At 55.9% G+C, this 24,402-nt stretch overlaps 1 protein-coding gene across 1 annotated transcript in view; it reads left to right on the plus strand.

The window, feature by feature from the left end:
- Positions 1–2,467: 2,467 nt before the first annotated feature.
- Positions 2,468–24,402, plus strand: part of DOC2B (double C2 domain beta) — a gene marked incomplete at both ends in the record, with an annotated part of 35,069 nt that continues 13,134 nt past the window's right edge. Inside the window, 4 exons of the mRNA XM_082328199.1 lie at positions 2,468–2,798; positions 14,162–14,241; positions 20,812–20,886; positions 23,963–24,072. Of these exons, the coding sequence (XP_082184325.1) occupies positions 2,468–2,798; positions 14,162–14,241; positions 20,812–20,886; positions 23,963–24,072 (596 nt within the window). The remainder of the gene's footprint in view (positions 2,799–14,161; positions 14,242–20,811; positions 20,887–23,962; positions 24,073–24,402) is intronic.

A 24,402-nucleotide genomic window follows, 5' to 3' on the forward strand; every position in this document is an offset into this window, starting at 1 on the left:
TGCAGGGCAGCTTTCAGAGTACTGCAGGACATGCGAGGACGCAGAGCTCAGGGGCTCACCTTAATTCCCAGAGCCTTGATTTTCTGACATGTAAAGCAATCCTTTTCTATTTGGTCTTGTGCTCTTTGAGGAAACATTTGAAATAATGATGCTTTTGTAATGGCAATAATGACATTAGGCTTTCATACATAACTTGATTTTATTTGTTTACTTATTTATTTATTTACCCTTTCTTAGAGGGAATTGCTGCTATTTTCTGGGCATCAGACCCAATTTTTGCTTTGTTAAGTCTGAGTCCACACCGCATCCTGGATGCTGCACCCAAAGATGGAGCCTGTGTGGATGAGCGCATCCAGGCTGCTCCAAACCTGGAGGCAGCTCTTTGTGCCTTGCCTGACGTTCCCACCCATCGTCTCGCCACCCACGAGATTTTCAGCCTCGACCACACGAATGCGAAGCAGGTGGCATTTCCATTGAATTAATATCCTAGGAGTCCTTGGATGTGGGAAGGGGGTTAAACTGTCTCAGGCTGGATCCGCTGTTGGACCTTGCTGCAAGAGAGCAGTTTGTCTCCCGGCAGAGCGGCCCAGATCACCTCTGCGCAATAAACGAGAACCACTTCGAAGCAAAAATACAGCAGAGGGAGGAAGGAGCGGCTGAGCCGTCTCCTGTTCTCCCAGGTCATTAGAGCATCCGTGTGCATCATGTCTAGGTACAGAGTGATGACAAGTTTGGATGCTTCAGGAGAGAAATGTTTGCTTCCCAGCAAGAAGTAAATTAGGTTAGTTTGCCTAGCGTCAGTATGTTATGAGTCAGGGAAGTTCATTAACATTTACCAAAATCTGAATTAAAAATTGAATTTTTCATTAGACAAAAAGGTTGGGTGTCATTTTGCTGGGTTTTGGGGAAAATTGTCCAAAGAACTGAGCTTTATTTTTAATAGATAACTGCATGCGAGCCTGCAGGAGACTGCAGTTCTCTGTGCATTGATTTGGGATCTGTGTGTTGTCAGGTTACCTGGTGGTACTGGCTGTGATCGGCTTGACACGGTGGTGGGTAACCAGTGCACGCGATGTGTCCCAGCTTCACGCCCGACCCACCACGCCTGAGCCAGCAGAAAGTCTGCACTGGGGGAGTTGCCCCTACAAAATACTTCAGACACATTTTCCTGGGCAGGGTGAGTTTCTCTGCAGCATTTTGCATCGTGTTCTCACAGCATTCCTCTTCTGGCACTCCTTGCTCAAAAGTCCACTTTCAGTAGCTTTTGAAACCACAGATTTATTGATTTGAACACAGGAGGAGATTAGGTAAAAATACCAATTGGAGACCAACTCCCTGAGCAAACCACAGCTCAGCATTTACCAGGGAGCCCGTGGCAGGCTGCAGGGAGCCTGTCCCCTTCTCGGGGCCCTGTCCCTGCCCGAAAAGGTTGCCGGAGCGTGGCTGCACTGGCTGTGGTCCCTGGCCCAGCCCATTGCTCGCTCCTCTGTGATGCTTTACCTGCTGCATTGCTCTGTGCCAGCAGCCACAAGCCGGCTGGGAGAGTCTCTGCTGGCTGGGCTGTGAGCAAGTGCCATGTGTTGCTTCAGTCCCTAGTGTGTTCCCAGCCCCAGAGGCTGTGGGCAGCTCGCCCAGCCTGCCCGGCTTGTGCTAAGCTCCAGAGGGGGCATTACTGTGAACTGGGGCCAGCTACGGCAGCAGGGCACCAAATCTGGGCTGCCCCTGCCCCTGCGAGCAGCAGTGCAGCTGGAGCTGGGAGCAGGCTGCATGCCACCCATGCCCCTGCTCAGTATGCAGCAGAGCACCTCCCTGCCACGGCCCTGCAGCGAGCCAGGAGGGCATGGGGGCTGCCACGGTCCCCAGGGGCTGGGGCAGCCCTGCTTCCCTCTCCACAGCGCGCCGGGGATGCAGCGCAACAGGGCAGCGGCTCCTGACCTCACGCAATGACCTTCCCCCCTCCGGAGAGGTCTGGTGGGGACCGACCTCGCTTTGGCAGGGAGATGGGGTGAACAGATGTGGGGAGGTGGGCTTCGACCCAACTTCTGCTGTGCTCCCCCCAGGCATGGTGGGGCTTTGTTGGGGAAGGGGCGGGGGGCTGGCTGCCCACGCTGGCAGCCGTGTGGCCGGGGCGGCGGGCCGGCCACAGCCCTCATTTCTCTGCTGCTGGGTACCGCTTTGTTGCTAGCTGGTGACATCACCCGAGAGCCCACCCCCTGCCTCTTATCCGTCTCTCCGTCTAGCTCACTTATTCACAGGCAGCGCTGGCAGGATCAGGGACTGTGCGAGAGCCAGAGCTGGCGGCAGCAGCATGCGTGCGGCGTCTGAGGCTCAGGGCGCGAGAACCACGTAAGGTGCCTGCCAGAGCTTCCCCCCTCGCCTGCCTCTGCTTCCCCCGGCAGAAACTTCACGGCTCCCTCGTGCACAGTCCGGGCTTCTCCGGGGGAGCTTGGTGCTGACAGCCGCATGCATGACACTCCGAAAAGGAGAGAAAATGACCATAAGTATCCAGGAGCACATGGCTATTGACGTCTGCCCTGGCCCCATCAAACCCATCAAGCAGATCTCCGACTACTTCCCCCGCTTTCCCCGCGGGCTCCCCACCGCCGTTGGCCGCAGCAGCACCCTGCGCTCCACCGTCAGCCAGCCCTCCGTCAGCCCCGCCGAGGCCCCCCGCGAGGAAGACGAGGACGTGGACCAGCTTTTCGGGGCGTATGGCACAACGCCTGCTGAACAGCCGGCCAAGTGCCAAGCACCGGAGGAGGTGGTGGACCCCGAGGGCTACGAGTCTGACGACTGCAGTGAGTTCCTAAGTTTCCATGGGAGTTTGCTGGGTGCTGAGGGCAAGGGTGGGTCTTGGGACTGGTCCCCCATCTTGCTGCCTGAGCCACACGCCCTCCCCGGCTGCCGGCCACGCTGTCCATCCCTGGGATTACATTGCAGCAGTGGCAAGCTCTCTGCTCTAGCCAGGGAGGCTGTCACAGCACGGCTCCAGTGCTGCCCCTGGGTGGAGGGAGGCCCTGGGAGTGTCCCTGCTGCAGCCAGGCTGGCTGCTGAACCCAAACTAGGGAAGTCTCCCAAGAGCCACCAGTTGCTGTGCTTTGCCATTGTGGTTGATGCACTTCTCTGCCTCGTCCCTGCTCGGCTCCTTGCCTCTGAAGGCTGCCAGCTGGGCTCAGACCTTTCGGTTAATCCGTCTCGGTGGTGCAGCCTGCTCCAGCCACCCTGCTGATTAGCTGGCGATACGCTCCAGCATCGCCCAGCTCCAGATGGGGGAGATTTGTTTGGAATGACATCCGCCCGGGAAATCTCTGCCCTCTCCCTCGGCAAACTCCGGCGTGTCATTCCTCACCCTCCAGCTGCAGACAGAGCCCTGCACAAGACCAGCGGGGGCTTTTGAACAGAAGGCTTTGCTTCTGGTAGATGCAGGTGTTTGCAGTGAGGTTTAACCCCTCCCCACCCAAAACGTCCTTCCCACCCAGCTCAGTGGAGCTTGCAGGCTGCGAAGCAGCTGCTGTCTGGCTCTGCCAGCCGCGGTGGCTGGGATAGTGTTGCTTTCCTTGAGGTCGGTTAAAATGCAAGGTCTCAATTCAGCCCAGCCTTTAGGGGCCAGATCCTGCGAGGGGCTGAGCACAAAGTTTGAAGCCGGGAGATGCTGAGGAAAGGAGTCAGTGCTGCTGAGTGGTGCTGCGTGCTCGTCCTGGGGGAAGGGGGAGGCTGAGCTCCCACGACGCTGAGCTGTTTACAGCCCAGCGCTGGGCAGGCGGTGGCTTTCCCTGTGCAAAATGTCACAGCCCTGCCTTGGCATCACTCCCTCGCTGCTGGGTGCTGGGCTGGCCTGGGCTGCTGTCAGCTATGCCAGACCCCGGAGCGTGACCCTAGGGAGAGCTCCCCGCTGTGCTTGCTGCAACGTGGCACGGCCGCCCCTGTGCCCCCCTCTGCTTGCTGACCACCAGCCATGGCTCTGGGAGAGGCTGGGGCTCTGGGTGCAAGCCCCAAACTGACGCTCCCTCTCCCTGTCTCAGTGTCGGGGTCACGCTCTCTTTGGAGGAGGTGAGAGCCACTGCGCTCCCAGGGAGAACATCTCCACTAAGCCGTGTTTGTCCCAGCCAGGCAGTTAACAGTGACTTTAACCGGATTTGGGTTATTTGCTGCTCTAATTATTAGATTGTCTTTGCTCATCCTGGCAGTAGAAACAGGAGCAACTGGGCTTCAAGGCCAGAGGTGTGTGCGGGAGCCGAAGTGCTCGGGGCCGTGGGGCACAGCGCTTTCACCGGGTGACTTGTGGGGAAATTGCCCAGGGCGCTGCCTTCTGCGTTTAGCCCTGCCAGCAATGCTGGAAGCGGCTCAGTGCCAGGGGCCGGCGGGTGTTTGTCTCGCCCTGGCTGGTTTTAGGAAGAGTGTTTCTTGCAGCGTAACAGGTGTCAGGCAAACTGCTGAGGCTGTTTTGCCAGATGTGGTGGATTTTCTGCTGGCAAAGGCACAGCGGTGCCAGGAGCAGAGCAGGGAGGTGACACTGCTGGTGTCACATCTCTGGGGACAGCATGGGATGGTCCCAGCTGCTCTCAGAGCACCAGTTGGCATAAATGTGCAGGATGAGACTGTCACTTCTCCATGTTTAGCGGCCAAGTCTCAAAGCCAGACAAGGGCTCGCTGGCCCCATTTCCCAGGCAGGGAGCTGGAGGGGATTCGTGCAGCCTGACTTGAGCCATCAGCTACGCTGGGGAGCATCTTGCAGCTCCCCCACGTCCCTGGCAGGTGATTCAGGGCTGCTGCATTAGTCACCTCCACTAAATTTCCCCTGGGGAACCTGTCACCGTCTGTATGGCAGAACAGTGTTGGGGGTTAGGTGGTGTCAGTTCCCTCCGGTGACACACAGGGTTCGGGGAGTTGACCGAGGTGTCTCTGAGGATGGTGGTGTTGGAGCCTGGGTGCAGCACCCACGAGTTGAGGCCTTGCTGGGAAGGGGCACGTCTTGCCTCGCTCCCCAGAGATGCTCCCAGCACAGCCCCCAGAGAGGTGCAGGGAGAGGGTTTTGCCGTGGCAGGATCCATTGGAAGGAGGAGGAGAGGACAGCTCTTTCCCATTTGTTCCACCTGCCTGTGGGTTTCCCTCTCCAACACCAAAGCGATGGTGCTGGCTGGCCGGGTGGGAGGAGTAGAGCTGCCCCTGCCTGGAGAAATGCAGCATTTGTCTGGGTTTCCCCTGCACTCGTTCCTGCCCAGGGTTACTTCTCTAGCCTGGCGTTTCTGGCATTCCAGCAGCACCAGCCTGATGGGTGGTGGGGCTGCATTGCTCAGTCACCGCAGCACTGCAGGGTGGCATCGGGCAGGGGCTGGACCGGAGCTGCCAGCCTCCCTGCCTGACCTCCGGCACCCCTGGCAGGGCTGCAGGGAGCGGTGCAGGGTAGGTCCTGCCTGCACCGCATTTCTTAATCCTTTGCCAAGTGGTGTTCCTTATCCCACCAGCAATCCTGGGAGGTGCCTGTGGAGCCGGCAGGAACTCCCCTCCTCCAGATGGCCTCTTCCTGGGACCTGGGCAGCCCCAGAGCAGGGCAGCCCTGGGAGAAGCATCAGCGTCTGCTCCCATCTGAGCAGGGCAGCCTGATGCAGTGGTTTGGCATCCACAGGGAGCAGGGACACGCGTGTGTGTGTGTGCGTGCATGCGTGTGTGTGGTGCTTTGGAAAACCAAGAATCCCAGGGCTGCAGGAGGCAGGTGGGGTCCCTCCAGAGATGGGCAGGGACCCAGCCAAGGTGCGGTTGCGTGGGAGGGGACCCACTGCCACGGGCAGATGGCACCGGTCACTGGGAGGCTGATGCAGAGGGTGGGGTTGATGGCTCGTGGGTCTGAGGCCAATGATTCGGGACACCGTACTGCAGCCCTGCAGAGCCAGGGAGCACAGCGCTCAAGGGAGCTGTGGAGGTGCGGAGGAAAACAAGCGTGGTCCCCACAGGGCAGCCGTAAGCAGCCTGTTGAATGCAGCGAGTGGCAGGGAGCAAGCAGTGGCGGGGAGCAAGCAGGGCCGGGGAGCTGACAGAGCAGATAATGAGCGGAGATGTTGGGGCTGCCTCTGGGAGCACTGGGAATTGCGTGGAGTCAGCCCTTCCCATCAGACCTGCCAGCAGCGCTGCTGTGAGGATTTGTAGGGTCTTAGTCGGCACCCTCTGCCATCCCAGGGCCCTTGGGAGGCCCCTGGGAGAGCGACTAGTCACTGCCCTATGCCTCCTCTGTCCCCATTCTGCAGGGACACTCCGGGACCGGAGCCCAGGCTGGACTCTTCCTGCAGCGGGTTTGTCCCCAGTGGAGCTGCTGAGGAGGGGAAATGAGGGAGAGATGGGGAAACGCGTGTTTGGTACAAACCCTGCAGAATGGTGCTTTGGTGCCCTTGGACCAGCGCTAGCATTTGCTGGGAGCTGAGAGGACCAGCAGGAATTTGGGGATGGGAAGGGAGGGGATTCGCTCCTACTGCCTCGGGACACCCGGCTCTCGCCTCGTCTTTGGTTCCCCTGGCTGGTGCCCAGTGATAGGAGCAGTACCCTGGCCCCTTGGGACCCCAGCCACCAGGGATGCTGCCCACCCAGTCGGGCGGCACACTGCCGGGGGAACTTGGTTCACGAGAAAAATAAGCAAATGCCAGCTAGGTGGCAATGTGCCACCTGAGAGGAGCTGGGTTTCGCCTCCCATCTCCCCTGATTCCAAGCAAATTATGGCCCCTCGAGCGGCTGCGCTTTCCCCTCTGCAGCATCAGCGTGAATTTGTACCTGACAGATTTTTAAAGGTTTCTGAAATCTCTGCACAAGCAGCACAAAGGTAGAAATGTGGCCCCTCTGAGGGAGCACTGCCGTGGCTGCTCTCTCTGGGGCACAGCACTGGACGGAGTGGCCATCCTTCTTCTATAATGTGCAAGCAAGTTTCTAGCCGTTGAAGAAATGCTCCCTTCCCCTGAGCTGCTGCTTGGCTTCGGAGTGAGGCTGTGGCCGGCGCTGGAATTTCTTCCCTCCTCTGTATGTGTTTGGCCTTGGGTTTTTGGATGGGGAGGCAGCCTGAGAGCAGGGGGTTGCAGTGGGAGCTGGCGTTTCTGGAAGGGCTGCCCCATACTGTTCCTGCCAGTGCTCCGAGGCTGTTTATATATGTACAAACCCAGCCAATTTTATAGCGTGCCCAGCTTTATTCATGGGAGGAGCAGGCTCGCGAGCTCCCGAGCTGCAGCAGCATAAAAACGACTTCTCCAAACTGCAGCTGAGAGGCCTGTCCTGGTGCACGGCTGCTCGTGACGCCTGCTGCAAGCAACGCCACAGAAGTTATTTAGGAAGATTCTTATTTTGAGCAAAGAAGATAATTAGGCAGGCAAAGCCATCATGCAGATATTAATTACTGGCTGCTTAAAGACGTGAAGAAGAATGAAGGTCTTAAGGGGTGCAGGGTTTGCAAGTCACCTGGCAATGCTTTCGGCCAGACAGGAGGAGGCAGGAGAGACGACAAGGGGAAATGTGCATTGAAACGATGAGGATATTTACTTCTGAAACGCAGCTCCTCAGCATATGCTGCCACTGCTATTTATAACCTTTGAATCGTCTTTTCAATCCAGATAAGGCCAAAAGAAGTGTTTTTTTTACTCAGGAAACTAAACAAACCACTGCTGATTTCGGCAGAGCCTGGAGCATGGTTTTGCCAACCATACCGCGACTGGAGCTGCCTACACGAAGGAAACGCGTGGGTACCGGGCAGTGTCAGACCTGAGGTTTAAGGGCATCGGGGAGTTTGTAGCCCTCCCAAGGGAGACGGGGCGTGTTAACTGAGGTGACTTTGGATTAACTCCTGTCTGGTTTTCCGTGGGATCCCCGGATATTGGGAAGGTGCTGGCATGGGGGGAGCTCTTGCCCTTTCCTGCTGGCCGCCCCATCGGCTGCACATCGGGTGCTCCTGGTCTTCCGAGGAGCTGAGGAGCCTTCAGCCCTGGAGATGCTCGTTCCCAGGGGGTGGCCATGGCTGGGGACACCCTGAAGTGCTGGGGATAAATGTGAGGCACCTGGAGGGGCCAGTACATGAGGGCAAGCAGGGTCTGTCCGGGCATCCCTCCTCCAACAGCGATGGAGGGAGCATATGGGCCGTGGCCTCCAGCATCTCTGCTAACGAAGGAGACACGCGGCTGCTGGTTATTGAGGGGCCTTCCTTCCGCTTGGCCCCCTCCCTCCCCAGCAGCCTGCCCAGCCCTTCACCTTCCCCTGCTCCCGGCGTGCAGGAGGGAAGACGATGCCTGGCTGAAGGAGGGAGGCTCCCTGTTCCGCGACGGCTCTGCTGCCCTCATCCCTTCACTGACACCCCTCGCTCCAACACGCTCGAGCCCAAGGGGTTCCCAGATCTTTCATCTTTGTATTTAACACTGAAGGCAGTTTTGGGGGGTTGTTAATTGGAATACTGTATTTCATTAAAGGGAGAGAGAGGGAGAGATTTGAAGGCCATCTCTAAATTGAAATTGCTGAAAGTCTAATTGCTGCTGACATCAGGGACCATTTAGTGCTGTAAAACATAATTGCATCTCTGAACTGTTCTGAGCAGATAAGTGTTCCTCTGAACACTCCTCCTGGAGAAGACAGAAGAGCTGATGAGCATCCATCAACCAGCCTCGTGAAGAAGCAGCTCCCTGCTCCGGAGCTTGCCAGGGGCTGGCGCTGTGTCTCCAAAATGAAGAACTATTAATTGCTGTAGATTTTAAGTGAAAAACCCACAACGAGGCAGGGAGCAGTTGCAAGAAAGAAGAGTTGTGCTTGTTCCCCACTCCTGGTCCTGTTGAATTCAACCACATCTGTGGAGCTCCCAAGGAAGGAAGGTCTCCTGCCTGTGTGCTGGATCTGGTCCCTGCTGGCTTTTTATGTAGGGCTGGGAACATCCTTCCCTGCCTGCAGCAATGGACCAGAGTCCCACAATGCTGCCAACTGGCACCACGTGGTCCAGGTGCCAACAAGAATGTCTGTGTCCCAGCATGGTGTGTTGCCCCTGGGACGTGTCCCAAAACCTTCCACAGGACACCTTTTTCATGGAGTAGCTCATGGTGATGCTGACTTTCAGAAGTGTCCTGTTTCCACCTGCCTTCGCCACCTTCCCTGGGTGATGCGGAAACCTGTAGTGATGCCTGTGGCTGTAGGTTCATGCCAGAGGTCAGTGCTACCATCAGACCTGGGGGCTTGCAGCCGTCAGGGTCTGCAGCACCTCAACTCAGCACCTTGTGGGATCCATCCCTGACAAGCCGTGCATCCTCTCCCCGCAGAGGCACATGAGTCACAAGCAGCAGCCCAAGAGCGTTTGTGCACAGACCGGGAGCACTGTGCGTGCTGAGCAAGCTCGGCCCTGGCTGCGGGAGGCTGCTGGGACTGACAGTGCTGTTTTCCAGGGGTAACCCTGGGGGCTTTCAGGGGCTCGCTCCCACGTAGGGCAGGGAGTCAGTCCTCGAGCTGCCCTGGCGCTCACTGCCCGCACTGCCCCGCTGTGTGCCGCTGGGCCAGGACGAGGCGCTGCCGCACCCGGGGAGGCAGGAGTGCATGCAGCCACCCGCCAAAGCGATCTTCAGCAGCCCTGCTTGGAAATGGCAAGAAATAATTTCTGTTCCTCCTGAGGAGTCATTTACTGACATTTTACATGGGGCTGTAAGTGCACAGAATTACTTGCTGCCTTTCAGGACCTTTAAAATTATCTCCATTGCAGAGGAAAATTAAAGCAATGGAAGAATAGGGGCCTATCTTTTATAGCGCATTAAAAAGTACCCAGTCTGAAGGTTACTGAACCTGCGCTTTCTGTAAGGGAGAGCTAATCCAGACAATCCCCAGCAGTCGCTTTACTGCTCCACTCTGATCTCCCTGGCACAAAATCCATGAGCAGGTTATCTTGGGAGCAGCAACGCTGATAAGCAGAGGGACTTAAGGCTTTTGGACTTCTTTTTAATTAGTTCTACAGTGGGTTTTTTGTGTGCACCTCAATTTCTCCCAGCATAGAGCCTTGCTGGGCTTCCTAATGGCAGTTGCAATGCGAAAGCTTCCCTGACTTTGGAAGGTAAGGAGCCCACTCAATCATTGGTTTCCTCCTCTGCGTGCTGTGCTGAAGCTTGTGGGTCCGTGCTGCAAGCGTCGGTGCCTCTTCCATGTCTTGAGCATCTCTTGGGCTGAGAAACTCTTCTCCTTGGGGTGTCCCAGGCCACCGAGGGGGCAGATCTGCCGCCCTGCATGGGCTAGGCGAGGGCATGTAGCCTGCAAGGACAGGGGCTGGATAAGGGAGCAGAGCACAAATTTATCACCGCGTTTTGCCTTTCATCCCCACAGGTATAAATAGAAGGTACTTCAGCCTCCCCATCACCCTGGGCGCTGATGGGAAATGTCAGCAATAAACAATTTCTGCCGACTCCACCAACACAGGCGAGAGTGGCACTGTGCCAGGACGCCGCGCTGCCCGCGGGCTCCAGGCGCGCTTGCCGTGTCCCACAGCTAAGCCCGGAGACGCATCTGCCGGTTATGCTAGCCTCTAATAATTTTGTGGCCCACTGAATTAATCAAAATGCCCAAAGGTCAGTGGGAGAAGAGGCCGCGTTCCTGTGCAAGTCAGATTTATTTTCCTTTTTAGAGCCTGTGTTAAGTGCCAGACCCTGGCCAGCACCTTCCCATCAATCTCTCCCAATTCATGGAGAGGAAAGAGGGTCAGAACCTGCTAATGAGTTCAGCTCTCCTAATGGTTATTTTATCATTGGAGCAGAATAATCGTAATAATAATGATACATCCTGCCTGCTGTCTGAAGAGCGCAAAGCTGCCTTTGTAATGCCTGATAAAGACATTTATTTATATTTTTTTATTTGCAGCCTGTGTGATTAGAGGGCAGTGTTCAGAATAGCCCAGTCGAGTTAAATACATCTAGTAGCAGTGCTTCGAGTCTAATTGCTGCCCTTTTCTTTTTTAGGCACTCGCTCCCCTAATTAAGAGCGCAATCGAGTTGCATCTCAGCTGCGAGGATGGGTGGGAGGAGGAAAGCAATCAAAGAAGGGCGATTCAGCCGCTTTGCGGAGGGCCCTGTTCGGAGCAGGTTGCGTCCCTGGGTGGCTGCTGCAGCCCGGAGGCTTTGGGCCCAATCCTGCTGGCTGGAGATGGCGAATCTCCCACAGGCAGGGCTGGATGTGCTGCCGGCGGTTTTGCAGGAGGGGTGAGAGCAGTGAGACCCGTGCCAGTGTTTTGGTGTTGGCTTGCCTGGCTGCTTGCTTGGTGTGCTGCGCACTCTGGGAGCACAGGGCTGGCTCTCCAGCTGGGCTGTGGTCCCATGGGGGTTTGCATGGAGCTGTTGTGGGCTGCAGGGTGGCTCCCACCCCTGGATTCAGCTGGGGGTCTCCTGCCATCTCCTTAGGCCCCCAAGCGACCCTTGGGGCCAGTCTGCCTGGGAGCAGCCGGCCAGGGACGCAGGCAGCTTGAGCACCAGCCTTGTCTCTGCCTTCACCGCTGTGCTGGATCCGTCGCCTGGCAGCGCATCCCCAGGAGGTGACGGAGGCAGTGTGGCTGTGACCATGCCGCAGGCGCTCTGCTCCTGCGGGAGATGTGTCTGCCACCCCGCTGGGTCCTGGCTCTGGCGGCAGCTCTCGCCCTCGGCTCCGTAGCGGTGCCTTAGCTGCCAAACCCCAAGTTAGCCTGATCCCTTTTGTCATCTCCATACGGCTGCGTTTTTAAGCAATTAGCACAACACGTTCTGCTGATGTTTCCATATCCCTCTGCTGAAGGCAGACCCTTCCTTGGGAATCGAGACTGAACATCAAAAAAAGCCCTGCATAGAGGAAAACCCCTCCAGGGCTGGAGGAGAGCTGGGGATGGAGCCTGGCAGGGCTGGGGAGAGCCACCCATCCCTGTCCGTGCCCTCCTGCCTGCTTGCAGCTCCGAGATGAATAGGAACTGTTTAGGGTTTGCTCATGGACCACCGGCGCTGAGGAGCAGGACTTTAGTCCCCAGCTGCAAAACAAGCCTCTGCTGCTGTGTGACGGTGCTTTTGGGTTTTGCCCATCTTGCTGGAGCAGGGCTCCCTGCTGCCCTCACCCCTGGGGCAGGTTGCGGCACCGAGGGGACAGGAGGCTTTGTCAGTATTTCCTGGCCAAAGTCTGTTTTCACGCCAAGCTTTTAATTTGTTTTATAAATTGCCAAATCCAGCAGGCTAAGCCGCGGGCCCCCTTCTGTGATAAAAATAAAATAACAGCTTGAACTTGGGAGGGCCGAGCGGCGGGGCTGGCAGGAAGCGGCTGATTAAAGGGCAGGTGGAAATGATGAGGCTCCGAAACCGGAGGCTTCATCTTCCGCTCTCGAACAAAAATGCAGATTTGTTGAGTTTTGCTGATTTGGCTTTCGCCCGTGTACCGTGGAGCCTCCCGCTACACCCACCCCAGCACGGCGGGCTGTACCGGCCCCCCGGGCTGGTGCTCTGACACTGCCGTACGTGGCCGTGAGCTCCCATCGCCGAGCACGGGCAGGGGGCAGCCAGCCACCAGCGCGCTGGGGCACTGCTGCGCTTTCCTCCTCCTTGCATGATGTAGAGCGTGTTTGGCCGGTAATTGCTCTGGAAACACCCATTTGGGCCAAACCCAGAGATGACGTACAAGTTGTTGTTGCAGGTTTGGCCTCACCGTGTGTCACTTCCATCTTCCCTGAGCCCTTGCAGGTAAACCCCACTGATTTATGACTTACCTAAACCGATAGCTAATGTGCCATGAAATTACTCCAGAACAAGGGGGGGTACATTATTCTGCGAGAAATCTCTCTGAATATTTGCTCTGCTTTGAAGGCAAGGTATTTGCTCCGGAGCAATGATTTTTATTTGCTAGCAGGCAAACCTGTAGCTCACTTGTATTTGGGCTAGAAGATCGCTGTGAAATTGCAGCAGGAGGGTTTCAGTCCCCTGCATATCCGCCGCCTCCCGGGGCGCCTTGCTGCAGAGGCTGTTCACACTGGAACAAAACACCTTATTTCCTGCCATAAAGTTTGTCCAACTTAGCTCCCAGGCAGCGAACCTTGCTTTGATATTAAGCAAAATTGTTCTGGTTTTTATTTGGGATGTTTTTTTTCCCTGATCTGCACATGGTGGGAAGGTGCAGTTACCTTGGAAACAGTGTTGGGATGCTGCGTGACAGCAGGGCAGCACTTGGGCAGACCCCTTTCAGGAATGTGGGCATGGAAAAGTGCAAGTTGCGGGGTCCAGAGCCGCCCTGGAAGTTCAAGGCTGGCGGCAGACAAAGCTGTGCTGGGGGAGATGCTGCTCCGTGTCCGGGCTTTGGTGTGCAAATCGGGTCCGGCAGCCTTGGAGAAGCTTATATCATGTTTTGGAAAAGCCTGGCTTTTTAAGGCTTTTCCTCTGCTTTGGATTAGCATGAGGTGCTCAGATTGTCCAAAGGGAAAGACTTTCTCAGATCAAATGTACTTTTGCTGCTGAGGCTCTTCTGGTTTGTTCTGGTCTCCTACCCCTTCCCTGTGGTCCCATCTCAGGAGCTTTCCTGTTGCTGCTGTTCCTGGGTTGCGGATGCCGTAAGGGAACACTGCTCTGATTAAAAGCTATTGGTGTTTTTCATTTTAACCATAAAAGTATTTCCATTCTCACTGGGTTTAATTTACAGTTTGCAGCCAAATTGGAGCTGGGAAGGGATCCCATTGGTGGCTCATTTGTTTGAAGGTGTCAGTATACAAATACGCATCCTGGGAATGCCAGCGGCACTGGAGGCGGGGGAGATGTGCCGACAGCGGGTCTCAGCTGTGTCCCAGCCATGCCCGGATCTTCCCAGAGAAGAGCCTTCAGCTCCTGGGGGATGGGAAACTGCTGGCTGTGGTGGAGCTGCTGGGGGATGGGGACAGCGCGTGTGAAAGCCCACAGAGGCAAAGCCTCTGTGCTGGCTGCAGTGCCCAGGCGAGCCGCAGCCGTTCATCCCTCTCACTCCTCTCCCAGGGCTGTGCCAGCCCCACCGGCCAGATGTGAGGATGGCCACCAGCCTCCCAGCATGAAGCCATGTTTCATAACAGGGCTCACCAGAGGATGCTTTGTGTTTTAGAATGTCTGCAGCCATTTCTCTAGTATCTTCATCCACTCCTTTTGTGCTTAGAGGGAGAAGAGGCAATGTTTGCTGGGCCCCGTGGCTTAATAACATCTTTTTTCTTTTGCAGCCACTCTGGGGACGCTGGATTTCAGCTTGCTCTATGATCAAGAAAACAACGCTCTCCACTGCACGATCAATAAAGCCAAGGTACGTCTCAACGCCGGGCATGTGAACAGCGAGGACCGAACATGCCTAGAGCTGGCCACCTTTGTCCTGCATTACAGGGCCACCAGAGCCCTGCCAAAACCACGAGGCCACCCAGGCGCCATGGCTGTGCCAAGCAAATGCAGCGGTGAGGGCAGCACGTGGGGATGGCTGGGTGTCCTCCCGTCCCTGGGTTGCGCCGGGGGCTCTGGTGTCCCCGACTGCAGCCATCCCTTTGCCATCTTTAGCTTCATCCCAACACCCAGTGCTTCTGCCCTCTCCTTCCCCTCCATCCCTGCCTTTCAGGGCGTTTCCAGCGGGACAGAGATGGCTGCTCATCCCCATGACGAGATGGTTACAGCTTTGATGCTTTTTAGAAAAGCACCCAACCCGATGTTGTTACTTACTTGACGCTGTGACCGGCTGTCAGTTTATAAATGGCTCTTTTAAATGCTGCTAATCATTGCCACAAAGTGCTCTGCCTCAGCGCCTTTGCAGTCTGCGTGATTGAAGCAATTAGGGGTTTTTTTTGCACATTTTGGAGCAGAAACAGATAACTGAGGTCCTGATTCTGCTTCTGGGCCCATGGAAGGTGCTTCTGGGTGCTGCTCAGCTCCTCTCTGCTTCACCCAGCACAAGGTCTGGAGCAGCGAAGGCTTCAGGTCAACACAGCTGGTCGCCAACAGTGGTGGGTTGGTGGAAGAAGACTTAAGTCCCTTTAGATTTTGGGAAAGGGTGGAGGGTTTTTACAGACAATGGGAAAAACCACAGGAGAACAAGCTGTGACCTGACCCCCCAGAAGATTTGCCTGCATAGGGTGCTCCTCTTCCCTCCAGCTGCAACTGGTTTATTTGCAGCCCCCAGCCCACCCAAGAGCCCGCTGCGCTGGGTGCTGAGCCCTCACATCCCCACCCCAGGGCTCTCCCTGTCTGAAATAGGACCTTGGGCACGAAACCTTGGCTTTGGGGATGAGCATGGAGGCACCTGCCCCAGCAGACCTGGAGCTGCTCCTGGCTGGGGAGCGAGTGCAGCACCCACAGCTGCCTGGGCAGGGCTGCTGGAGCAGGGATGAGGCAGCCGGCAGATTTTGCTTTTATTTTTTTTTTGCTTTTTTTCCCCTCTCCCTGCCACCCCCCTGCCTGTCGCCTGTGAATTCGCCGGCAGCCTCTGGGTCAGGTTTCCCTTGGTGTGCTCGGGAGAGGTGCCAAGGAGGAGATTTCTAATTGGGTTTGCAGTGGGTGGAAGACAGGGAGGAAGGAGACCTGCAAGCGGCAAGTGATAGATCTAACAGCAGCGAGAGCAAAGGCAGGGCTGACAAAGGAGAGCCCTGGTCCCTGCCATGCCCACCTGGCTGTATGGAAACAGTGGTTGCTGACCCCATCCCACGGGGCTGGGGGCACCACGCGGCTCTGGCGTCGCCCCTGCTCACGGGGTGGGCAGATTCCCCTTTGCCGCTCTGACATTCAAGCGTTCGAGTCCCGTTCATTTCCATTCTGCTCTCATTCTCCCATTTTTCTCTTTTATTTACATTGCCATCTGCTCGCTCTCATTTCATCTCTCGCCTGGGGAAAGCTGCCAAAACTTGACTACAAAAAGGTAAGGGCCAGGACCCCGGCTGCCGTTGGTGGGAGCCGGCGTTGGCTGCGTAGACGTTAGAAGTAGTGCTGTAGAGGAGGCGATGTGGTTGCTGGGGAGCGCTGGGGCCCGCGCACGAGCCACAGCACGGTGCCGGGACGTGTGTTGCCCTTGGATCTGGGCTGGGGCTGCCCTGGCCGGTGTCTTGAGTACGATGTCTCAGGCCCCCGAGGAAGGTGCCCTCAGGACGTGTCCCACCTCCAGCAGCTCCTGGAGCCTCAGTTGCTGCCAGCAGCCTTTAAAACCTGGACTATTTCAGCCACGTGAGAAGTGTTTTTCCCTTCAATAACCCCCCCAAACAACCCTCTCTTTCCCTTTTGATCTTTTGCTTCTCTCTATTTATTTTAATCTCCAGCACTTTTAGATCTGCTGATGGCCCTCCTGAGTCCCATTATCGGCTCCTGGGGAGTGGGAAGGGGGTTAGTGGGCTTGTGGAGGCACCGGCAGGTTAAATCCAATCAGTCATGCTTCACCACCAATTTTCTGCTCTGCAGCCATCAGCTGCTCTGTTGTGCAGGAGGTCAGGGTAACCGCTCCATGCCGAGGGGGTTTGCCCTGGTGCCAGGTGCTTGGGGACGTCTGAGGTGTTTCTTGGTGTGTGTTCACAGTGGGATCTGTGAGACGCTGGCTGTTTCCAGACCCTCAGGTCAAGCTCGTATCCCAAGTTTGGATGGAGCTGGAATAGGGAATGAAAGGAGGTTTGCTTTGTTGCAGGAGGTACGAGTGTGGAAGCTGGTAGCCGTGGGGCTATCCCCAGGCTGTCCGCTTACACCAAGCGCAAGGCACTTGGTGCCTCAGTTTCCATAGTAGCACATAGATCTGCCCTTCCATCAGGCACTTTGTGCCAACAGATAGATGTCTTGAACGTGATTTTGGAAGGCAGCAAGTGCCTGGCATCTCTGCAGGCTCTAGCCAGGGAAGCGAGAGTTCTGGTTCCTCCTGGAGATGAACAGATTGAGTGTGGGGCTGCTGTTAGTCCACATCTGGATTGCGAGGCAAGTCCTGCCTCTGCAGGGCAAGGGAAGACCATGGCATGCTCAAGGAGCATCCACCTCCAGCCTTAACCCCTTAGGACAATCCTACGCTTTGGCGTTGCCTTCAGCAGATGCAATTGGGGTACAGTCTCAGCAGGTGGGGCAGCCGCCGTGCCTCTCCCCGCACCGCCTGCACTGGCACCAGGTTGTCACCTCCGCCGTGCTGTTGTGAGCCCCAGGCAACTGCTGCGGCGCCAGGGCTTGCCAGCGCTGCGTTGTGGGGCCAAAGCAGAGGCTATCCTGGGGTATTGCGGCACCGGGGAGATAAAGAAACCCCATCGCTCCCTGGCTGGAGCAGGGCTGTGGTGGTGTGCCCAGCACTCCTGCCGCCTCTGCCTGGCCAGCAGAAAGCTCAGGGCCCTGTGCAGGCAGGAGCAGGCAGGCTGCCAGCGGCCACCTTGCGCTAATAGCTTTCAGTCTTGGCAGCAGTCCTGCCCATACCCTGCCTTTCACGCTTCAGGCGCGGCTGAATTCAGGCACGTTGCGGCTCAGCTCAGATCGATGGGAGAATAAATCAGAGTGGTGTGGGAGCCCGTTTCTGGACTGCAGGAGCAGCCATGTGGCAGGCTGGCAGGAGAACTCTCCCCTTGCTGCCGTGTATGAGTGCCGTGCGCTCTCCCAGGGTTATGCTGGTCCATACCATCACGTGTGGGAAACGGACAGGGTGCCCCTGCACTGCGCTGGGCATCACCCCCTCCTATAAAATGTGATAGAAAATGATACGATTAATGTGCAGGCACCAGGGTCTGTGCCTTGGCATGCCATGCCATGGCTTGGGTGAGGGTCTCATTTCTGCTCAGTCCCACAAAGCCCAGCCTGCTTTGTGGAGCAAGATAATAACCTGCTATAGGGGGATCTATAGGGGTGTGAGGCAGCGCAGACACTGTGGCGCTGTGCTATCCTGTAGTTCCGTTGGTCTCCTGCTTTTGGGATAGAGATGCCCTGGGCGAGCCTCAGGTGGCTGCGCAGGCAGCGGTGCAGGCAGCTCCCTGGCCGCAGGCAGGCCACGCAGGGCAGACGCTGCCCATCTGAGCGTACCTGGGCTGCTCTCCCTGCGCCGCTGGCTGCAGCTGCAGCTGGGTAACACCCAGGAGTTTCCATTTTGATGTTCCCCTACTTCCAGCTGAAGCTGAGTGCTGGAGGTCTGCACTGAGCATTACTTATGGATTTACTCATAAATATTTATCACTGCAGGGAAATTGCCATCTCAAAGCTGTGTGTCCTCTGGGCTGTCAGGGTGGGAGCACAGAGTTTGCCCCATTTCGGAGTGGGACGCCTTGGCCCAGGAACAGATGTCCAGGCTGGTTCTTGGGCAGCAGGAAGCCTGCTCACCAGGCAGGCAGCTCACCATGGGGCAAATGGTAGAACGAATCCATCTCCTGTGATTTCTGTATGCCTCTAGCGTGGCGTTAATCGGCAGCCCGATTAGCCCAACTTGTAATTAAATCCTATTGATTAGCTAAATGTCACTGGCATGGAGAGCAGCTGGCAGCGGCTGGGATGCAGTGGGGCCATCAGTCTCCATAGGATTACAGCAGGGATTTGGGGGTTGGGTAGAGGAAGGGAAAAGATGAAACTCAGTCTCGGCTCCATCAGCCGTGCCGTGATGCACAGCACCGTAAATTGGTCGTGGCAGGAGGACTGGTTGGAGCCGGGGCTGCGCTGGCTGAAGCCAGTGGAAGACTGCCCCCCACGAACAAGTCCTGTGGCCCACCTCTGCCTCTTGGCTCTCTCGGAGCAGCTTTAGGCTGGAGGTCCCTCCACGCAGGGGAAGCAATGGTGCTGGTCACCCTCTGGGTCCCTGGGAGCGGTGAGCTCCCATGGGAGCAGCTTTGCGGGGCAGAGCCATCGGGGCTGTGCTCATATTAAACTCAGCCCTGTGCCAAACTTCTATCAAGTGACACGGGAGGGAGGTAGATGTGACATTAGGAGCCATTTTCCAGCTCCTGTCACTCTGTCTTCCATAGCACATCTGTTAAAAAAGCCTTTAATAGCCTCCTCAGAAGGTAATTTAATTGAACTGAATTGATGGGTGAATTACAGAGCTGCCTGTCTTTCTCCATCCACTTTAAGGGGAATTTGTTTGCTTGCTTCTGATTTCATTTGCCATGCAGCATCGGGCAGGTGGGGCACCTCCGCTGCGGGAGGCTGTGGGGAGCCTTTGCTTTGCTCAGCTGTGAGCGGTTTGTGTGCCCGGCCAGGTGGATCCCCCTGGGGACCAGCCCAGCCCCTTGCTGTCCTTTCTGCCCGTGGAGCCGCAGCCGATACCACCACCTTCCTCCCATCCTCTGTATCTGCTGCCTTCCTCTTCTGCTGGGCCTGGGCCATCATCCAAGAGGCACTGCAGTTAAAGCAGAGCCGTTTAGCCTCCATTCGCTGCTGGTATTTTTATCCTTTTGGCTCTGCTTTAGAAGCAAAATCCTCTTTGCTGGGCACCATTTGGTCTCCTTTGCCCCGGGGCAGTGCTCCCGTCTCCAAAGCAGAGCTCTCACCGAGGTCAGGAGCAGCTCAGACCCTCGACCAAGTTGTGCAAGTCAGGGAGGGGTGGGCCGGGGGCATCCCGAGGGGCTGTCTTGGTGCTGTGGGCTTAGCCGGATGCGTTATTCCATACATGTAAAGTATGGAAGCAATTTACGCCAGCATTTCCCTCTTTGATTTGCCCAAACCAGACCTTGATGATTACATTTTCATCGCACACAGCCTTTTCACCAGCAGCCCATACGAATGCTTTCCTGCCAGGTGGATCTCTGGCAGCTGCACACGCTCATTAATCCTGGGCAGCGAACACTCTGCTCATCGCACGAAGGGTGTGATGAGTCTTTAGCATCACCCATGCCCGAGTTGGAGCCAGGGTTGGATGGGTACCTCTGCAGAGAAACCCTCCTCTGATCCAGGCAGGGGATTGCTTTCAGACAGCCTAGAAATAACTCCTGCAGGGATCCCTCAGCCAGGCTGGAAATAATCCAAGTACTTTTGTGGTGTAGCCATTATAATTTCCACTAGGGATCGGTAAAAAATTAGGCTCCATTTTTCATGCTCCTGTGTTGCTTTCCTACCCTGTGGAGTTTGTTTCCATGCGGTGTGTGCAGTTACGGCTTTGGGCTGGGTTTGTGCTTTACCCTTGGATAATTCTCAGCCCGCTGGTTGTTTAGAAGAAGAGCAAGTTTGTCTCCTCCCTCTGCCCGAAGCAGGATCAACTCCAGAGCATCCCTGTAACAAACATGATCCATGTCATCCTTTAAAAGCTGTGAGGGTCTAGTAGAAAATCCATCAGGAATGGTCGTAGCAAGTGTTTCCTTGGATTTGTGCTCTGGTACCCCCAGATTTCCCTGCAAACGCCGCGGCAGTCGGCTGGCGACAGTCTCCCTCTGGCCTGAAAGCTGTTCTTCCTTCAGCTGTGCCTTAATAACGAAGAGTAGGTAGGTGCTATCACACCCTCTGAGAGCGCTTAAAAGTAACACCACAACAGCAGAGGTGTATGTTTGCTCATAAGCAATTATTAAATGACAAAACCCTGTAATTTTAAACCTTGAAAATCACTGCGCTGATTTACTTAACCCCCAAATGAATTGTGATCAGGGTGTCAGAGTCAGCTGCTGGAAGAGCGGAGAGGTGCTTTGCGGCCGATGCCAAGTGCGGATGAGAAGCGTTCCCACAGCCCCTCCTCGGCACAAACTGCAGACGACGTTTGAACACAGTGTGCTCGGCTTTTGCTGCGCAGCCCGGATCCTGCACCGAACCATACTCTCCTCCTTCCCTGATCCCGGGGAAGCCGTGCAATTACTCCATGGACCGACGACGTCCCATGGAAACGAGCATCGGTAGATGGGCTTCGTGAAGCCACCCCACCTGCCCAGCGGCTTGCCCTTGTCCTAACTCCTGCTTGTTGCTGTTTCCTCTCCAGGGCCTGAAGCCAATGGATCATAATGGTTTGGCCGATCCATATGTCAAATTGCACTTGCTTCCCGGAGCCAGTAAGGTGAGACGCCTTTTCGCTTCTCCTTCCCTTCCTGGGGCTGCACCTTTCCCTTTGAAATCAGACCGAGGAGGTTCCCTGGGGAGAAGCTCCTCATCCAGGGGCTCCAGGTTGCTGCAGCCAGCCCTCGAGTCTCTTGCCTGCCTCTCACTCAGGTGAGCAGGAGAGAGCAATGGCAGGAGGTGAGAACTGGGGCTAAAAACATCCTTGGAGGGGTAGCAAGTGCCTCTGCACTAAACCACTGCCTGGGAGCCAGGTGCCAGCCCTGACTCCTTGCCCTTGGGAGCAGGGGGTGCGAGCACTGCCCCCGTAAGCCACCAAGTGAAACGATCTGGAGCTATAAACAAACCAGCTCCGTTTTTTTTTTTTCTCCTTTTGCATTTAAAACCCCTCAGATGATAATAAAGCGGAGTATAAACTGTAAGGGAAATATTTCCATCTACTTAGGTTCAGCACTTGCTGGAGAGAAGAGTAATTAAAGATATCGATGTGTAGTGAGAGCTTGATGTAACTGATGGGGATGTTGAATTTAAATGCTAAATGTATGTGTTATGAATATTAATTGCACTCTTATTTTACACTAAAGGAAAGACCTTTTTGGGGGAGGTATATTTACTTGTTACAGTTCAGTTGAATTAATTCATAATGTTCAGGGCGGTAGAGGGAGTTTTTAACCACATTTCAAGTTCCGCTGGAAACAGGAGAGCCAGGAGCGCTTTCATCAGCGATATTATCTGTCATTTCCATGTTTTGCAAATGCATTGATTAGCATTTCTGCTGGAGGTGATGGAGACCAGAGAGGCGAGAAGGAAGCTCTCAGCCGAGGGTAGCGCAGGAGCTGCAGACTCTACAAGCCCGGAGCAGCCGTGGGGGGACCCTCTCCTTGCTCCCACGTCCCTCTGCCTCTGTGGTTGCTCTGTCCACGTGTCTTGTTTCCGAATAGCACTGCCTGAATCTGCTCTGGGGGAGGTGAGCAGATGTGGGAGGATCGTGGATGTGTCCTGGGCTGGATGTTTCTGCACAGTCGTTCCAGCAGCAGGACGGTCCCCAGATCCCTCAGGTGTTTCTGTCCCTGGGCTCTCAGGCAGCTGCAGCAGAGCCCAGGCCAGAGCCGCGGGAAGCAGAGTGGGATTCATTTGCCTCATGCAGAGATCTCTACATGAGCTGGTTATTGGGTATTAAGTCATTCCAGATGGGGGAAAAAGGCGCTCCCAGAGCTCAGTTCCTCTGATTTAATTTGGGCCCCTTGCCCAGGGCAGCGTTAGCTGCTGGGTGATGCCCATCACGTTGATGCCCCCCTTGGCTAAACCCACTTTCCTTCCCAACCCCACGCAGAGCCCCAGGGTCAGGCCCCAGCAGGTCTGAGCAGGCAGTGGATGCCATCAGGGCTCTTTCCCTGCTGTCTTTGTCACCTCCCACCTCCCTCTCTGATACGTATCTCACTGCTTGAGCTGGAGCCTGGCGTGGCGGTCACAGTATTGTCAAGGAAAGAGATAAAATAGGTGTGGGATGAAACGTGGTACAATAAAGTGCCTTGTTCAAAGCAACTTTACAAAGTCAGGAAAGATTTAAGGCAAACAAGGTATTAAATCAAAGGCAACGGCAGGCCATAAATGAGAGCACCTATCTGCAGTCGCCTTCGGTTTGCATCGCTCTGCTGTCGCCCCCGGACATGCCTCCGGGCACACAGGGATCAACGCAGCAAGGCTGGTGCCCGGGAGCAGCAGCACTGGCTGCCCACGTGCAGCCCGGCCGACGGCATCTCCTCCCTGTGCTGCAAACAAACTCCTGCCTGAGTGACCTGGGAAGCGATTGGTGTTGCAGGGCTTTAGATGCCGCTGCTAATTGAGTGTCTCTGCCCCTGCATCCTGGTCGGCTCGTGGAGCATCCTGCCTTGCTCCAGGGGTATCCTGAGCTCGGCGTTTCACAGCTCCTCACCCAGCCTCTGTTGGTGCCCAGCCAGCCTCCACGGTGCTGCACAGGGCCCGCGTTTCTTTCAGAGGCAGAAATGGCTTTGGAAGCTAAATGAAAGCACAGCACAAACTACAGAGGTTTTATCTCCAAGAGATCAAACCCAGAGCAAGCAGCTGCTTTGCACAAAGCGTTTGGGAGTGAGACGTTGCGCCACAGTCCCTCAATGGCTCCGCTGCGCCAGCAGCTCCTCTGGCCAGTGGCTGTGTCTAGTCCATCTGGAAGAGATCATGTATTTGGGGTGCTTTTGGTTGGGAAAGGACATGCCAACAAGGTGACCCCCCCTCTCCTCTTAGCTGCAAGCACGGGCTCTTTTCTTCACCCCATGCTTCACATCCCACTCCCCTCTAGCACAGGGCTGGTGAACCAAAGATGGGGAATGTAGCAGCTTCCCATAAATAAGCACAAGACAACTTTGAAGTATTGATTTCATGAGAATTCCTTACGCTAAGTGGTGACTGAGGCAGGGATTGAACTTTCTGACTTTACACCTAAGTAGAGGGAAAATTGCTGCTCTCTCAGGCTGTCCCTGGCTGGGGGGTTGATGGAGAAGCCCCATCTGAAGCCTGCATCCCTTTGCTTCTGCTTTCCCTCTGTCCCCAGCCTCCTGCTCTGCAGGGCTGCAGCGCTGGAAAGAGTTGCCAGCACTAACAAAATGTGTATCAAGGAAGTTATTTTGAGTCAGGCAGGAATGGGAGCTGTGCTGGGCGCAGGAATGCAAATAAACAGCCAGAACAGCAAATTGGTATTTTTTAATGAACCTGAAAAGACGTTTTTTTCCCTCTCTCTCTCTCCTGCTGCATAAACGAGATCCCTGTCCTCTCACTGCGTGCTGCCAAGGTTCCCATTTTGCTGGCTGTTTCCAGCATGCGGGATGCGGGGCTGGATTGCTTTGCAAATGAGCGAGTCGCCATGTCTCTGCCCCTCTGGTTATCACTGTGGTCAGAGTGGATTTGGGCCACCCCATTGAGGACCGGCTGGGTTATGGTGCTGGGGCAGAAGGGCGACAGCACCAATTGCCCCTTCATCTCCAAACTGTGCTTCCTTTTCTCCCTTCTCCCTGCCCATCACTGCATTCGGCTGACCGCCGTCTCCTTTGCTTTTCCAGGCGAATAAGCTGAGAACCAAAACGCTGCGCAACACGCTGAACCCCACCTGGAACGAGACACTCACCTACTACGGCATCACCGACGAGGACATGATCCGCAAGACCCTACGGTAGGGCCCCGGCGGGGGTGAGCAGGGTGCTGAGCCCGGCAGCGGGGGTGACATGAGTCCCTTCCCATTCCCTCGAGGCCACCCCAGGCATCCCTCCCCATCCCAGTGACGATTTCCTGGGGGAGCTCACAGGGACCCCCATGCCCCAGCCCCACAGGATGGTCCCAGCGGTGGCTCGTGGCAGGGCAGGGTTATTAAAACCTATAACGTGCGTGCGTGCCCTGCACACATCCATCACCTCTGCGGTGACCAGCGCTTGATTTACACAGAGCCTGGGTTGGAATAGCTGGTTGGAATAGCAGAGCCTGGGTTGGAATAGCTTTATCATTA

The sequence above is a fragment of the Platalea leucorodia genome, assembly GCF_965183815.1.
Source record: "Platalea leucorodia genome assembly, chromosome: 16".
In the NCBI taxonomy this organism is placed as follows: Eukaryota; Metazoa; Chordata; class Aves; order Pelecaniformes; family Threskiornithidae; genus Platalea; species Platalea leucorodia.